A 16,594-nucleotide genomic window follows, 5' to 3' on the forward strand; every position below is an offset into this window, starting at 1 on the left:
GAAGATTCCGGTTAAAGAATCCAAGAGATATCTACTTAATCTAAGGTAGAACGGAGGTGGTTGTCAGGCACACGTTCATAGTTGAGAATATGATGAGTGTCACGGATCATCACATTCATCCGGGTTAAGAACAAGTGATATCTTAGAATGGAAGCAAGCATGATTGAATGAGAAACAGTAGTAATTGCATTAATCCATCAAGACACAGCAGAGCTCCTCACCCCCAACCATGGGGTTTAGAGACTCATGCTGTGGAAAGTATACAAAGAAACGTGTAAAGTGTCATGAGGTACAGATACAATGTCAAAAGATCCTATTAATAGTAAACTAGTAACCTAGGGTATACAGAAATGAGTAAATGACGTAAAAATCCACTTCTGGGTCCACTTGGTGTGTGCTTGGGCTGAGCAATGAAGCATTTTCATGTAGAGACCTTTTCTGGAGTTAAACGCCAGCTTTTATGCCAGTTTGGGCGTTTAACTCCAAGTTTTATGCCAGTTCCAGCGTTAAACGCTGGAATTTCTGAGGCTAATTTGCCACGCCGGTTTGGGCCATCAAATCTTGGGCAAAGTATGAACTATCATATATTGCTGGAAAGCCCAGAATGTCTACTTTCCAACGCCGTTGAGAGCGCGCCAATTGGGCTTCTGTAGCTCCAGAAAATCCACTTCGAGTGCAGGGAGGTCAGAATCCAACAGCATCTGCAGTCCTTTTCAGTCTCTGAATCAGATTTCTGCTCAGAACCCTCAATTTCAGCCAGAAAATACCTGAAATCACAGAAAAACACACAAACTCATAGTAAAGTCCAGAAAAGTGAATTTTAACTAAAAACTAATAAAAATATACTAAAAACTAACTAGATCATACTAAAAACATACTAAAAACAATGCCAAAAAGCGTATAAATTATCCGTTCATCAGTTATCCAAAGACATCTTGGACAGTTCAGAGAGACCATCATAGAAAATACCTATGATGCTCCATTCAGAAAGCATATCAGAGGGACACTTTCTGATTAATTGTTTGTATCTTTCCCAAGCTTCATAGAGGGATTCTCCTTCCTTCTGTCTGAAGGTTTGGACTTCCACTCTAAGCTTACTCAATTTTTGAGGTGGAAAGAATTTTGCCAAGAAGGCATTGACTAGCTTTTCCCAAGAGTCCAGGCTTTCTTTAGGTTGTGAGTCCAACCATGTCCTAGCTCTGTCTCTTACAGTAAAAGGGAATAGCATCAGTCTGTAGACCTCAGGGTCAACCCCATTAGTCTTGACTGTGTCACAGATTTGCAAGAATTCAGCTAAAAACTGATGAGGATCTTCCAATGGAAGTCCATGGAACTTGCAATTCTGTTGCATTAGAGAAACTAATTGAGGCTTAAGCTCAAAGTTGTTTGCTCCAATGGCAGGGATAGAGATGCTTCTCCCATAGAAATCGGGAGTAGGTGCAGTAAAGTCACCCAGCACCTTCCTTGCATTGTTGGCATTATTGTTGTTTTCGGCTGCCATGTGTTCTTCGTCTTTGAAGAATTCGGTTAGGTCCTCTACAGAGAGTTGTGCCTTGGCTTCTCTTAGCTTTCGCTTCAAGGTCCTTTCGGGTTCAGGATCAGCCTCAACAAGAATGCTTTTGTCCTTGCTCCTGCTCATAAGAAAGAGAAGGGAACAAGAAAATGTGGAATCCTCTATGTCACAGTATAGAGATTCCTTTAGGTGTCAGAGGAAAAGAAAAGTAGAAGACAGAAGTAGAAAATTCGAACTTATCAAAGGAGATGGAGTTCGAATTTTGCATTAAGGAATAGTGTTAGTCCATAAATAGAAAGATGTGAGAAGAAGGGAAGTAATTTTCAAAAATTAAGTAAAAGATTTTGAAAACATTTTTGAAAAACACTAATTGATTTTCGAAAATGAAAGTGGAAAAGAAATCAAGTGATTTTTGAAAAAGATTTTGAAATTAGAAATAAAAAAGATTTGATTGAAAACTCTTTTGAAAAAGATGTGGTTAAGAAGATATGATTAGTTTTAAAAAGGTGTGATTGAGAAGATATGATTTGAAAAATATTTTAAAAAAAAGATTTGATTTTGAAAATCAATGACTTGGCTAACAAGAAAAGATATGATTCAAACATTAAACCTTTCTCAACAGAAAAGGCAACATACTTGAAATGTTGAATTAAATCATTAATTGATAGCAAGTATTTTTAAAAATAGAAAGAAATTGATTTTGAAAACATATGATTGAAAAGATATGATTTGAAAAAGATTTGATTTTGAAAAAGTTTGAAAACTGAAAAAAAGATCTGCATTAAAAACAAAATCTTCCCTCTTGTGCCATCCTGGCGTTAAACGCCCAGAATGGTGCACATTCTGGCGTTTAACGCCCAAAACTATACCCTTTTGGGCGTTAAACGCCCAACCAGGTACCCTGGCTGGCGTTTAAACGCCAGTCTGTCCTTCTTCACTGGGCGTTTTGAACGCCCAGCTTTTTCTGTGCAATTCCTCTGCTGTATGTTCTGAATCTTCAATTCTCTGTATTATTGACTTGAGAAGACACAAATAAAAAATATTTTTGGAATTTTTTTATAATAATCAAAATGCAACTAAAATCAAATAACAATGCATGCAAGACACCAAACTTAGCAGTTTGTATACTATTGACACTAATGAGAATGCATATGAGACACATAAACACTCAAGTCAAGAGAATTCAAAGATCAGAGTAAGAAATCATCAAGAATTATTTGAAGATCCTTAAGACACATGAATGAATGCATGCAATTGACACCAAACTTAAAATGAAACACTAGACTCAAAAATATTTTTGGATTTTATGATTTTCTAAAATTTTTTTTTTTGGATTTTCGAAAATTAAGTGGAAAAAAATATCAAAATTCTTAATGAGAATTCCAGGAATCAGTGCAATGCTAGTCTAAGACTCCGGTCCAGGAATTAGACATGGCTTCACAGCCAGCCAAGCTTTCAAGGAAAGCTTCGGTCCAAAACACTAGACATGGCCAATGGCCAGCCAAGCCTTAGCAGATCACCGCTCCAAAAGCAAGATTGATAGAGATCAACAAGCTTTTGTGATGATAAGTTGAAACCTCGGTCCAATGAAATTAGACATGGCTTCACAGCCAGCCAGATTTCAACAAATCATCATGAAACTCTAGAATTCATCTTCAAGAATTCCGAAAAAAAATACCTAATCTAAGCAACAAGATGAACCGTCAGTTGTCCAAACTCAACAATCCCCGGCAACGGCGCCATAAACTTGATAATGCGATATTGTGATCAATACTTTTCACAAATCAAATAATCCCCGGTAATGAATCCAAAAACTTGGTGTTCAATACCATGGCATAAACACAACTTCGCACAACTAACCAGCAAGTGTACTGGGTCGTCCCAGTAATAAACCTTACGCGAGTAAGGGTCGATCCCACAGAGATTGTTGGTATGAAGCAAGCTATGGTCACCTTGTAAATCTTAGTCAGGCAAACTCAAATGGGTATGGTGATAAACGCATAAAGCATAAAGATAAAGATAGAGATACTTATGTAATTCATTGGTAGGAACTTCAGATAAGCGTATGAAGATGCCTTCCCTTCCGTCTCTCTGCTTTCTTACTGTCTTCATCCAATCCTTCTTACTCCTTTCCATGGCAAGCTTAAGCAAGGGTTTCACCGTTGTCAGTGGCTACCTCCCATCCTCTCAGTGGAAATGTTCAACGCACCCTGTCACGGCACGGCTATCCATCTGTCGGTTCTCGATCAGGCCGGAATAGAATCCAGTGATTCTTTTGCGTCTGTCACTAACGCCCCGCCCTCAGGAGTTTGAAGCACGTCACAGTCATTCAATCATTGAATCACTACAAGAAAATGGAACATTTGTAACAAAAATTTTGTATCAAATTTAAAATTGTTGCAAAAAACCATTTTTTTGTAACAATAGTTGCTGATTGTTACAAAAAAGATATGTTTTGTAACAATATGAGAAATTGTTACAAAACATCCAGATATTTTGTAACAATGTATTTTATTTTGTTACAAATTATGGTTGTTTTCGTAACGCCGTATGGTATTGTTACAAAATATTATAATGTTTTGTAACAGAAAGTTAAATAGTTGCAAAAAGTCGTAGTATTTTGTAACAAAATATTTTTTTGTTTCAAAAAGTCAAATAATTTGTAACAAAATATTTTTTTGTCTGAAAAACTCAAATTATGTTGTAACAAAAAATTCATTTGTCACCAAATTCAACATTGTTTGTAACAAGTTTTTTTTGGTGTCAGAAAATATATGTATAATTTATACTATTCTATTCGAAATGTTAAAAACTTTAAGAATTAAAAAAATTGTCTGTATATTTTTTTTAAAATAATTGTATTTTGTTTCAGAAATTAAATAAATTATTTATATAAATCATTTAAAATATAATTTTTATATTATTTTTTACATATTCATTAATTTTTAAATGATGTAAATATTAATTTATATGTGTTTATAAAATTAGTATATAACTTTAAATAATCAGAATTATAAATATACTTAAGACTAATTTGTGAAAGATAAAAAATTCTTTATTAATTTATAACTATAAATAACAGTAATTAAAAATATTCCAAAAAAAATTAAAAAAAGAAGCAGCAGTGTAAAAACCTAAGAGTTAATATACTAAGTGAATGTAAAAAGTAAAAAAACCCTAAGTTCCCCCATTCTCCCACCTCACTCGAAGCCTCACACCCACCCACTCCCAAACCTTCGCGCCGTCGAAACCCTATCCACGAGGGAGAATGGAGCTGCTGCCGGAGGAAGATTCGCCGGCCTAGCCCCTGGGAGACGTCTCGGCGGTGTCGTGGTCCTCCACTCGCTCCTCAAATCTGCTTCGTCTGCGCCGCTGCTCACCTCTGTCCGTGTCGTCCTCGCCGTCCACGCTCCCCTGCGTTCTGCCTTCTTCGCCTCCGCGTCGTACCTCATCTGCATCTTCTACCTCGGTTTCTGCGGTCGTCTTGTTGGGTGACTCCTCTGTTGGCTGTGAGCTGTCGTCGCCTGTGGCCTGCGTCTTGGACGGTGGAACGGCCCCAACCTTTCACTCAGTGTGGTTCTGCTGCTGACATTCTTCACTATAGAGGTGATTTTTTTCTTATATGTAGTTATTGTACAGTGATTTTGTGGACTTCAGTGTTGCTGGTTTATTGTAGGTTTAGAAGAGAAAAATTGATACTAACTCATAAATGTAACTGTATGTAAAAGTAGATGATTTAATATGTTGTTCTGTTTGTTCTTTTTTCTTTGTTGAGGCTTGTATATTTATGTTGGAAAACCTGAGTTACATAATAAAGCAGAAGAAGCTTTTATTAGTACTAATTTCTTTGTCTCCTAGCTTGATAGTGAAATAATGCAGATTTAATAAAAGGGTCTTCTTCTGGTGTTGTGTTGCAGTCTTTAATTTCATCTGGTTCTGCCGTGCTTCGTTGGTCTGCTGCCGGTCTGCTCTGATCGTCTCCTCTGCTGAAGGTAAGTCCAGTTTAATGTACATGAACCTTGATTCTGCTGATGTTGTGACTGAAGATATTAGTTTCATATCTGTTGGACTGTATTAGTGTTATTAGCTTTTGCTTTCTTTTAACTCTGTTCGATTTTGTTTTTTTTTTTTTTACTTTTGTGTTTGTGAATTGAGTAAAGATGGTAACTATTTGATCCTTAGTAACATAGAGATATGGATTAAATTTTGTTAATAATGTTGTGTATTTTACATTGCATTGAATTAGGATAGTTTATGCTGCTCTGCTCATCCGGCGTTGTCCTTTGCCTCTGCTGGTCTGATTCAGGTGTCCTTCTTCTCCTGCTGGTCTGGTCTGGTCCGATTTCATTTCTGCTTAAGGTAACTTCAGTTTATTTGAGTATTGTTAAATATGCTGCTATCTGATAATCTTAGCTGAAATACTGAACATTGAGTCTGCTGAAGCTAACTTTAGTTTATTTGAGTATTGTTGATTGATTATGCTGATGTTGTTGTAGTTGATAGTATTGGTGTGTAACATGGTTGATTATCTAATTTTTAGGTTATTGGGAGAGTTGATATTTTTGTTCTATTTTTTATTTCTGGGCTTTATTATTTTGGTTCTTTTTTTTGCACTTTTTTTGGTGATTTTGAAAGTGATAGTCCCGGTGATGCTATGTTATGTCATGCTGCTCTCTTTCTTTTCACTCTTTACATCCTTCTATCCATTCTCGTCTCCTGCAGAAATTAGTCCAATGGTCAATTACCAGAAATATTGGGTTAATTTTGATAGGCGTACTCCTGAGTTTAGAAAGTGCCTCGATGAATTATTTTTGGATATTGCCTTCTCTCAACCCGGTGTGAAAAATCAAATACGTTGTCCTTGTCCCAAATGCAACAATTTTATGTTCAAATTTAGAAATGAAGTTCATCATCATGTGCGCCAATGGGGGATAGTGACCTCTTATAAGACATGGGTGCATCATGGTGAGATACGTCAAGATACATCCACTATAGATGTGTCTGATCTAAATGAAATTGATTGTGAAGGGGAGAATGATTCTGCCACTTATGAGATGTTGTATAACATCTTTAGAGGAGAAACACTAGGGGAGACGCCGAGAGATTTCGCTACCAACGTAGATGAAAATATAGAAGAAGAACCTCATCAGGGGGCAAAGAGGTTCCAGAGGCTAATGAGGGATTATGAGCAAAGCCTGTATCCGGACAGTGGGATATCAAGGTTATCTTTCATTGTCAAGTTGTTTCAAATGAAATGTCGCTATGGATGGAGCAACAATTCAGTTGATGCTTTGTTGCTCTTTCTAAAAAGCATATTTCCAAAGGAAAACTCTTGTCCAACTTCATTTTATGATGCTCGAAAAGTGATTCGAGATTTGGGATTAGATTACGAGAAGATAGATGCTTGTGTGAATGATTGCATTTTGTTTCGGGGGCAAGAATATGCTGATCTTGATGAATGTCCAAAGTGTAAGCAATCTAGATGGGTGAAGGGTAGGGGGAATGAAAAGGATAACTTTCGGAAGAAGGTACCCCAGAAGATACTAAGATACTTTCCGTTAAAGCCTAGGCTTCAAAGGATCTTCATGTGTGAAGAAACAGCGCGAGAAGTAAGGTGGCACAAAGAGAAACGACTTGACGATGGAGTCCTAAAACACCCAGCAGATTCGATGGCGTGGAAGACATTCGATGAGGAGCACGAATGGTTTGCACGTGATGCTAGAAATATCAGGCTTGGAGTTGCTAGTGATGGATTCAATCCGTTCGGCAATATGAACATTTCCTATAGTACGTGGCCAGTTGTTCTCATCCCATATAACTATCCTCCTTGGATGGCTTTGAAACATTCAAATTGGATGTTATCTCTACTTATTCCCGGCCCTAAATCCCCTGGCAATTCTATTGATGTATACTTAGAACCGTTAATTGAAGAGTTGAAAGAATTGTGGGAAGGGGGTGTTGAAACATTTGATGTGGTTCAGAGAAGGAACTTTAAGTTGTCTGCTGCAGTTTTATGGACAATAAATGATTACCCAGCCTATGCTATGTTATCCGGTTGGAGCACTAAAGGTGCACTAGCATGTGCGTGTTGCCACAGGGAAACTAGATCTAAGAGGCTGAAACATGGACACAAGCATTGCTATATGGGACATCGCCGCTATTTGCCGCATGATCATCCGTGGCGAAGAAATAAGAGTTCTTTCGACAATACCAGGGAACTTGGCGAAGCACCTAAGCCACTGTCTGGTTATGATGTCGTAGAAGAGTTCAAAACTTTTGAACAAACGGAGTTTGGGAACAATACTAAAAAGAGAAAGAAGTCTGACCATGACAAGGTGGCTGGAAATTGGAAAAAGAAAAGCATTTTCTTTGAGTTACCTTATTGGAAGACATTATTGTTACGTCATAATTTAGATGTAATGCATATAGAGAAGAACGTGTTCGATAATATACTGGGTACACTATTGAATATAGATGGAAAGACAAAGGACAATCTTAATACACGGCTTGATCTTCAACTTATGGGTATCAAGAGAGACCTTCATCCTCGTAGAGTGGGCAACAAGTTTGTGATGCCGATAGCCAAATATACTTTGTCAAAGACTAGGAAGGAGAATGAAAGGCAACTTCTTTGTCAGTTCTTGAAAGAACTCAAGTTGCCTGATTCGTATTCATCAAATATTGGAAGGTGTGTGCACGTTGAAGATTGCAAAATTTACGGCTTGAAGAGCCATGATTGCCATGTCCTAATAGAACGGCTGCTACCACTTGCAATTCGTGAGCTTTTACCCAAACAAGTATGTGAACCGTTGATACATCTTAGTATTTACTTTGGAGAGCTTTGCTCCAAAGAGTTGAAGGTGGACGTTCTAGACAAACTTGAAACCCAGATTGCAATCACACTATGTAAATTAGAAACCGTTTTTCCTCTGGCTTTTTTTGATGTGATGGTTCACCTAACCGTTCATCTTGCCCATGAAGCTAAGTTAGCCGGACCTGTTCAATATCGCTGGATGTACTCTGTTGAGAGGTTAGCCCTTTAGAATTGACAACAACTTAGAATTTGCCTTATAGTATAGTTTAATGTAGGTTTCTAACATTCCTTAAAAATTCAATTCTAGATATTTGCGCACACTAAAGAGTTATGTTGGAAACAAAGCACGTCCTGAGGGGTCAATATGTGAGGGTTATATCTCGGAAGAAGCAATGACCCTTGTGGGGAGATATTTGGATGAAAATTCCAATAATTCTGACCTTGGCGAGAATGAACCTATGCCAGGCATAGCTGTGTTCAAAGTACTTTGCCAGTTTAGTTGTAAAGGGGCATACAAGGAACTTAGTATCCTAGAGCATAGGGAAGCTCAATTCTATGTGCTGAAGAATTGTGAAGAAGTTCAACCATGGGTTGATGAACATATGGCAGTTTTAACAAGAGAAAATCCAAGATATCTGCAGAAAATGCACAAGGATCAATTTGTGAAATGGTTTGAAAGGAAGGTAAATGAGTAAACTTTGATAATTGTAGAGTTGAGGAAACTCTTGGGAGTTTTTAGTTTTAATTGCAATTCATTCATTTAGATTTCAGATCTACACAAAGTAGGGAGTGCACGGGTGAATAATCAGCTGCTTTCTCTAGCAAGAGGTCCTGATCGTCGTGCACATTTCTACAACACATGTGCTGTGAACGGTTTTACATTTAGAAGCAAAACCCATGAAGCCTCTTTGAAGACTCAAAATAGTGGAGTAGTTGTGAAGGGAGATGAATTGACTGGGGGTGTGGATTATTATGGCGTGTTGACTGATATTATTGAGTTAGATTATGTCGGAAGACATAAAGTGGTCTTATTTAAGTGTGAGTGGTTTGATGTTCCTCCAATAGGCCGAAATCAAAGTAGGGGATATAGTAAAGATGAGTATGGATTCATAAATGTGGATGTCACATATGTTAGATATAAGGATGAGCCTTTCATTTTAGCATGTCAAGCTGAACAAGTATACTATGTAAAGGCAATTAAAAGGCCTAATTGGTGTACTGTGGTCCGAGTAAAGCCTCGCAATACATATGATGTGCCCGAGCAAGAAATCATGCAAGAAGAGGCATACCAACAAGCTGAAATGGGAAGCTTTAATCAAGTACCCAGTTCGGGTGATATGAATTTTTTGATGGAATTGGGTAGAGCTGACATAGAGGGATCAAGTGTGGACGTCCCTAAGTCCATGGAAGATAAAGAAGAAGAAGAAGTAGAGGAAGAAGAAGAAGAGGAACAAGAAGAAGAAGAAGAAGAGGAAGAAGAAGAAGAGGAAGAAGCAGATTCAAATGACAGTGATTGACATCTTAGTATTTTTATTTTGGGGATTACAAGATCTTTGCAATTGCTAAATTATCCATTTTTTGTATAGGAGGATGATTGACCTTATCCACTTTTTGTATAGGATGGTCACTGAATTTAGGGTATCTTTGCAAAGATATGCACTCTTTGTTCCACTTGTTTAACTTCTTTGAAAAGTATAATATATTTTGAATCATGTCCAACAAAATATTGATGTACTTTCCTGTGTGCAATTGTATATTAAATGATGTATATATTTTACAATTCATTTCTTTAATGTTATCTCTGTTAACTTTATTGTAGATTGCGTAACATAATGGCATCACGGAGATTGACAAGGGCTGCTGCATCTGGTTATACACCACGAGCACCTGTCCGAGCCCCGGCAGCCCGTGCCCGTGCCCCAGCCCCAGCCCCTGCCCCAGCCCCGGCAGCCCCAGCCCCTGCCCCTGCAGCCCCTTCCCCTGCAGCCCCTGACCCAGCCCATGCAGCCCCAGCTCCTGGAGCCCCTGCCCCAGCCCCTGCAGCCCCTGCCCCAGCCCAGGCAGCCCCTGCAGCCCCTGCCCCAGCCCCAGCAGCCCCTGTCCCAGCCCAGGCAGAGCCTACTTCAGCACCACCCACTGCCCCCGTTGATAGGCGTATCGGTAAAAGGGGACCTTCGCGTGGGATTGCAACAAATAGGGTTATAAAAACAAAGACAAATGGGAAATTGGAATTGCCAATCTCTATGGAGAACTTGGCTCCTAATGGCATCCATGCTGATCTGTTTGCATCTGAAGTGGGGATTGTTACAAGACAAAATGCTCCTTTGGATGTAGAGAAATGGAGCCAAGTTGGAGATGATGTCAAGCAAAAAATATGCGACATTGTTTTGGTAATACTAAATTTATATTTTCTGCTATTATGTATATTAAAGCTTTTATTTCTGCTAACTAATTTTAGCTAAGGCAACGCGCAATATGATTTTAGCTAAGGCTAACATATGTTAAGGCTTTTATTTCTGCTATCATATGTTAAAGCTATTATGTATATTAAAGCTTTTTGTTTCTGCTAACTAATTTTAGCTAAGGCAATGCGCAATTTGATTTTAGCTTAGGCTAACATATGTTAAAGCTTTTATTTCTGCTATCATACGTTAAAGCTATTATGTATATTAAAGCTTTTATTTCTGCTATTATGTATATTAAAGCTTTTATTTCTGCTATCATATGTAGGAAAAGTTTGATATAGCAGATACGCAGGTAACGCGCAATATGATTTTAGCTAAGGCTAACATATGTTATCGAAGTTGGCGCTCAAGACTGCGTGAGCACTATGAGTTGTATCAAACTGATGAGGAGCGCCTTCAAAATCCGCCAAACAATGTTCTACCGGAGACATGGGAGAATTTGGTTTCCTACTTTGGAAGTCCTTCTTTTCAGGTTTGAATTTTTCATTGTGACAACCATTCAGGTGTGCTTATGTTGTTTTGCTATTTTAGGTCAATGCAAATAATTATACCTTACCTCCTTTTCTCTTTTCTGAGTTTGGTCTTCTATAGGAAAAAAGTTTAAGAAACAAAGATAATAGAAAGCATCACGTTGTACCACATATTGTTGGTCGAAGGACATTTCAAGTTGTTAGACGTGATCGGGTAAATAGTCTTAAACTGTTTAATTTGGTCTTGAATTTTCTGCTATGTCACGTTTGTACTTAACTACATGCTATATTTTAAACTTCCAAAAAAATTGCAGCGCCATCCTAGAACCGGTGTCGAACCTGACATTCAAGAATTGTGGCAAATTACTCATCAAAAGAGTAATGGAGAATGGGTCAATGAAAAAGCTAAACAAATTGATGTAATATTACTAACCTTTTCCTCTTTCAACTGCATGCAAGTTAAATTTTATCTCCATTTTCAAATCACAAATTGGATTGTGTAGGATGATATTACCTCTATGCTTGATGAATCCTATGATTTGGAAAATCCTCTCACTCCAAATGAAGCTTTTCTACTTGTGAGAGGTGACAAAAGTGGTGCAAGTTATGGCATAAAGGCTACAAAGTCTAAGTTAAGGATTCAAGCTCAACTTCAAGAGGCAATGCAAGACCGTGAGGAGCTAACAAAGGAAATAGATGTGCTCAAGGAAAAACTTGAAGAGCAACGAACGCGGCAAGAGGAAGAATTAGCTCAAATGAAAGCTCAATTGGAAGCTCAACAAGCTGTTGTGAATTCTCTCATGGCGCGCTTTGACAATGAAACAAACTAGACCCTAAAGGTACTCCTAAAGTTGCTTGTGGCTTTAATACATTTTCGTAGATGATTCCCATTTTATACTAGTATACTTTAATTTGTTTATGGATCTATCTATCACATTTTGCTTGTGTCATGGTTGAAATATGACAAATGTCCTATTATTTGGTTTGATAATTTTGGTTGGGTATGGTTGAGATATAAGTTGCGCTTTGGTTGTGTTTGTTGGAACCGTGGACGGTGGAAATATCCAAATTTTAGGGGAGGTTCTGCCGAAATTTTTCTAAACATTTTGGATATAACTTGGTGGAAAAAATAAAATCAGTGTTATATGTTGTTTCTAACTTCTTTGTTTCGGTTTTTCTTATTTACAGGAGTGCTGAAATGGAGATCATATGCTACCAAGAATTAGCTCAACAATATTTTGATGCATAGAGACATTAACTATGTTAGAACTTTTATGTTTTGGTTGAACTTTGTATGTTAGAACTTTTATGTTTTGGTTGAACTAATCAATGTACTCACTAACTAGTGTTATTTTGTTTCAAGACAATCTTAGCTAAAAAGATTTGGTTTGATTTATGTATGTTTTTGCATGTTATATACATGTAAACTTGCTTATTACCATTGTTAATATACTAGTTAATTTAAAAAATTAATTCAGTAAATTATGCATGTCATTTGTAATAAAAAAAAAGTAGTTACAAAATAATTAGTTTCCTTTCGTAACTAAAGAAAAATATGTTACAAAATCATGTTACATTTTGTAACAAAATTTTTTGATAGGAAAAAAATTGACTGTCACGAAAAACACGTTCAAAATCAAAAATTGTTACCACTTTTGTAACAGCTAACGTTTTTTTTGTTTCAAAAAAAACTGTTACAAAATATGCTTTTGAATTGTAACAGTTCCGTTTTTCGTTACAAAAACTTTTTGTAACGGGACTTACTGCAATGGACCCTTTTTTTGTTACAAAAAACTTTTGTATCAAAATATCGACGTTTAGTAACAATATTTTTTGTTACAAATACGCCTTTTTCTTGTAGTTACTCAGAATACCACAGACAAGGTTAGACCTTCCGGATTCTCTTGAATGCCGCCATCAGTTCTAGCCTATACCACGAAGACTCTGATCTCACGGAATGGCTGGCTCATTTGTCAGGCGAGCACTCGGTTGTCAGGCGATCAACCATGCATCGTGTATCAGGAATCCAAGAGATATTCACCCAATCGAAGGTAGAACGGAGGTGGTTGTCAATCACACGTTCATAGGTGAGAATGATGATGAGTGTCACGGATCATCACATTTATCAAGTTGAAGAACAAGTGATATCTTAGAACAAGAACAAGCGGAATTGAATAGAAGAACAATAGTAATTGCATTAATACTCGAGGTACAGCAGAGCTCCACACCTTAATCTATGGTGTGTAGAAACTCCACCGTTGAAAATACATAAGAACAAAGGTCTAGGCATGGCCGAATGGCCAGCCTCCCAATGAGGGTTCAATCATAAAAACATGATCAAAAGCTTCTAATACAATAGTAAAAGGTCCTACTTATAGAGAACTAGTAGCCTAGGGTGTACAGAGATGAGTAAATGACATAAAAATCCACTTCCGGGCCCACTTGGTGTGTGCTTGGGCTGAGCAATGAAGCATTTTCGTGTAGAGACTCCTCTTGGAGTTAAACGCCAGCTTTTATGCCAGTTTGGGCGTTTAACTCCCATTTTGGTGCCAGTTCCGGCGTTTAACGCTGGAATTTCTCAGGGTGACTTTGTACGCCGATTTGGGCCATCAAATCTTGGGCAAAGTATGGATTATCATATATTTCTGGAAAGCCCAGGATGTCGACTTTTCAACGCCGTTGAGAGCGCACCAATTGGGCTTCTGTAGCTCCAGAAAATCCACTTTGAGTGCAGGGAGGTCAGAATCCAACAGCATCTGCAGTCCTTTTTAGTCTCTGAATCAGATTTTTGCTCAGGTCCCTCAATTTCAGCCAGAAAATACCTGAAATCACAGAAAAACACACAAACTCATAGTAAAGTCCAGAAAAGTGAATTTTAACTAAAAACTAATAAAAATATACTAAAAACTAACTAGATCATACTAAAAACATACTAAAAACAATGCCAAAAAGCGTACAAATTATCCGCTCATCACATATCCAAGAGAGTTCCAATTACACTGTCAAGTATATTCTTCTCTATGTGCATGACATCTAAGTTGTGACGCAGTGGGTTCTTGTGCCAGTAAGGCAATTCAAAGAAAATTGATCTTTTTTTCCAATTCCATGGGAAACTACTTGATGTACTTTGCTTCTTTCCAAAGACATTCTCAGCATTTTGTAGCATCTCAAAAATTTCGGGTCCTTCTATAACAGGTGGAGGGGGTCTTAATTCCTGCTTCCCATTAAAAGACCTTGTATTGGTTCTCCATGGATGATCCATGGGTAAAAAGACACGATGGTCCATATAAACTGTCTTCCGACTGTGTTTTAGTTGTAAGCTACTAGTATTTTTGTTGCAACAAGGGCAAGCCAACTTTCCCTTTGTACTCCACCCAGACAACATAGCATAAGCAGGAAAATCGTTGATTGTCCACAAAAGAGCTGCCCGCATGTGAAAGGTCTCATTCTTTGACGCATCATAGGTTTTGACCCCTTTTTCCCACAATAACTTCAAGTCTTCTATCAATGGTTGTAGATACACATCAATGTCTTTACCAGGTGATTGTGGCCCAGGAATAAGCAAAGATAGCATACAATATTCGGGTCTCATGCACATCCACGGAGGCAAGTTGTATACCATCAGCATCACGGGCCACGTGCTCCATGAAATGTTCATGCTACGAAATGGGTTGAACCCATCACTTGACAAGCCTAGTCTAATATTGCGAGATTCTTTAGCAAATTCTTCATCCATTTCATCAAGGTTCTTCCATGCCAAGCCATCAGCAGGATGCTTTAACGTCCCATCTTTTATGCGCTCCTCATCATGCCACCTCAGACTAGCTGCCGTTTTTGAGCACATAAATAATCTCTGAAGTCTTGGAATTATAGGAAAGTATCTCAGAGTCTTTGCAGGAATAAGACGACCTTTCTTGTCAGGTTGGTTCTCGCTATTATCACTGGAATTTTCAGTATATCGAGAAGTTCCACAGACACGACAGTGTTTTTCATCCTTTAGTTCTTTTCTATACAGGAGGCAATCATTAGGACAAGCATCAATTTTTTTATAATCCAGACCTAAATCTCTTATCATAGACTTTGTCTTATGGAAAGATGAAGGTATGTTAATGTCAGGCATTGCCTCTTTCAATAGCTCAAGAAGTGAAGTGAAGGAGGCATTGCTCCAACCGTGCAAACACTTTAACAAGTACAGACGGATGGTAAAAGATAATGTAGAAAATTTCTTGCACCCCGGGTATAACTCTTAACTTGCCCCATCTATTAAATTGTAAAACTTTTTAGCCTCTTCATTTTGACCTACAGTAACACCCTCAGCATGAGATACATCTCCAAATGCATCATTAAGCAGTCCTTCGATGTCATCGCGTGCACCTTCTTCATCATCCGTGTCATCGTCAACTGCCATCGGGATTGCCCATTCGCCATGATTAATCCATGTTCTATATCCCTTAACAAATCCGTCGGCTACTAAATGGTCAAATACCACATCTCTTCTATACCAATTAATGTTACAACACCTCTTACAAGGACATTGAATTTGTCGTCCATCCGGTTCTCCCTCAGAGTATGCAAAGTCTAAAAAACTAATAACACCATTGATATACTCTTCGCTATACCTCGGTAGATCCATCCAATCCTTTGGCATATCACAAAACCTAATCGATAATTATTAAATTTTTTAGGCGAAAAATTTATAAGGGATTGCAAAGTGAAGATTAGAAGAATAGAGGAGGCAGGGTGTTATTCGCTACAAAGGGAAATAGTTCCTAGTCTTAGAAGTAATTCTCTAGAAACCCATTGAGGTAAAACAAATAAAGAGAAACATAGAATTTATAGTACAAATATAATAAGTTAAATTGCAACTTCAAAACTAACAAATCAAAAGAATTAAAGTATGCATTGTACCTTGCCATGACACGATCAACGTTTTGACAAAATCTTCTTGGAAGACCTTAACCAAAAACTTTCGCCTTCAACCTTAACCACGAATAACTGTAAAAATTACAGACAAAAAAAATTGTAATTGCCATATCCAACCATTTAACCACGAATTTAGCACAATCATCATTTAGCAAGCAAGAATTAAATTGATATAATCAAACAGATTTGGGACCCAGCAGCAGCAGTAGCAATTAAATCATTCAACAGATAACGGCAATCAAATTAAGTAAAATACAAAATATTATTGTGTAAAACTATTTTATAAACAGCACGAGGGTGGACTTTATTGAGGACATTGCAAAGAATGAGTCCATTCCGAAAAATCATTTATTTTGATCCAGACTAAGATCTTCACAGGATCAAGTTGGGATTTGGGATCTCCCAAACT

The 16,594-nt window shown here is 37.7% G+C and overlaps 1 protein-coding gene and 1 non-coding gene across 2 annotated transcripts; one reads left to right on the forward strand and one right to left on the reverse strand.

Annotated features, from left to right (window-relative positions):
* Positions 1-988: 988 nt before the first annotated feature.
* Positions 989-1,096, forward strand: LOC112793120 (small nucleolar RNA R71). Its single transcript, XR_003197829.1, has one exon. It is a non-coding gene; the product is annotated as a small nucleolar RNA R71 (small nucleolar RNA).
* A 13,137-nt stretch (positions 1,097-14,233) lies between these two features.
* LOC140183400 (uncharacterized) lies at positions 14,234-15,910 on the reverse strand. Its single transcript, XM_072231814.1, has 2 exons — positions 15,518-15,910; positions 14,234-15,442 (listed from the first exon to the last, which is right to left on the reverse strand). The coding sequence occupies exons 1-2, from the start codon at positions 15,908-15,910 to the stop codon at positions 14,234-14,236; spliced, it is 1,602 nt and encodes a 533-aa protein (XP_072087915.1).
* Positions 15,911-16,594: the final 684 nt, after the last annotated feature.

The sequence above is a fragment of the Arachis hypogaea genome, chromosome 3 (genome assembly GCF_003086295.3).
Source record: "Arachis hypogaea cultivar Tifrunner chromosome 3, arahy.Tifrunner.gnm2.J5K5, whole genome shotgun sequence".
NCBI lineage: Eukaryota > Viridiplantae > Streptophyta > Magnoliopsida > Fabales > Fabaceae > Arachis > Arachis hypogaea.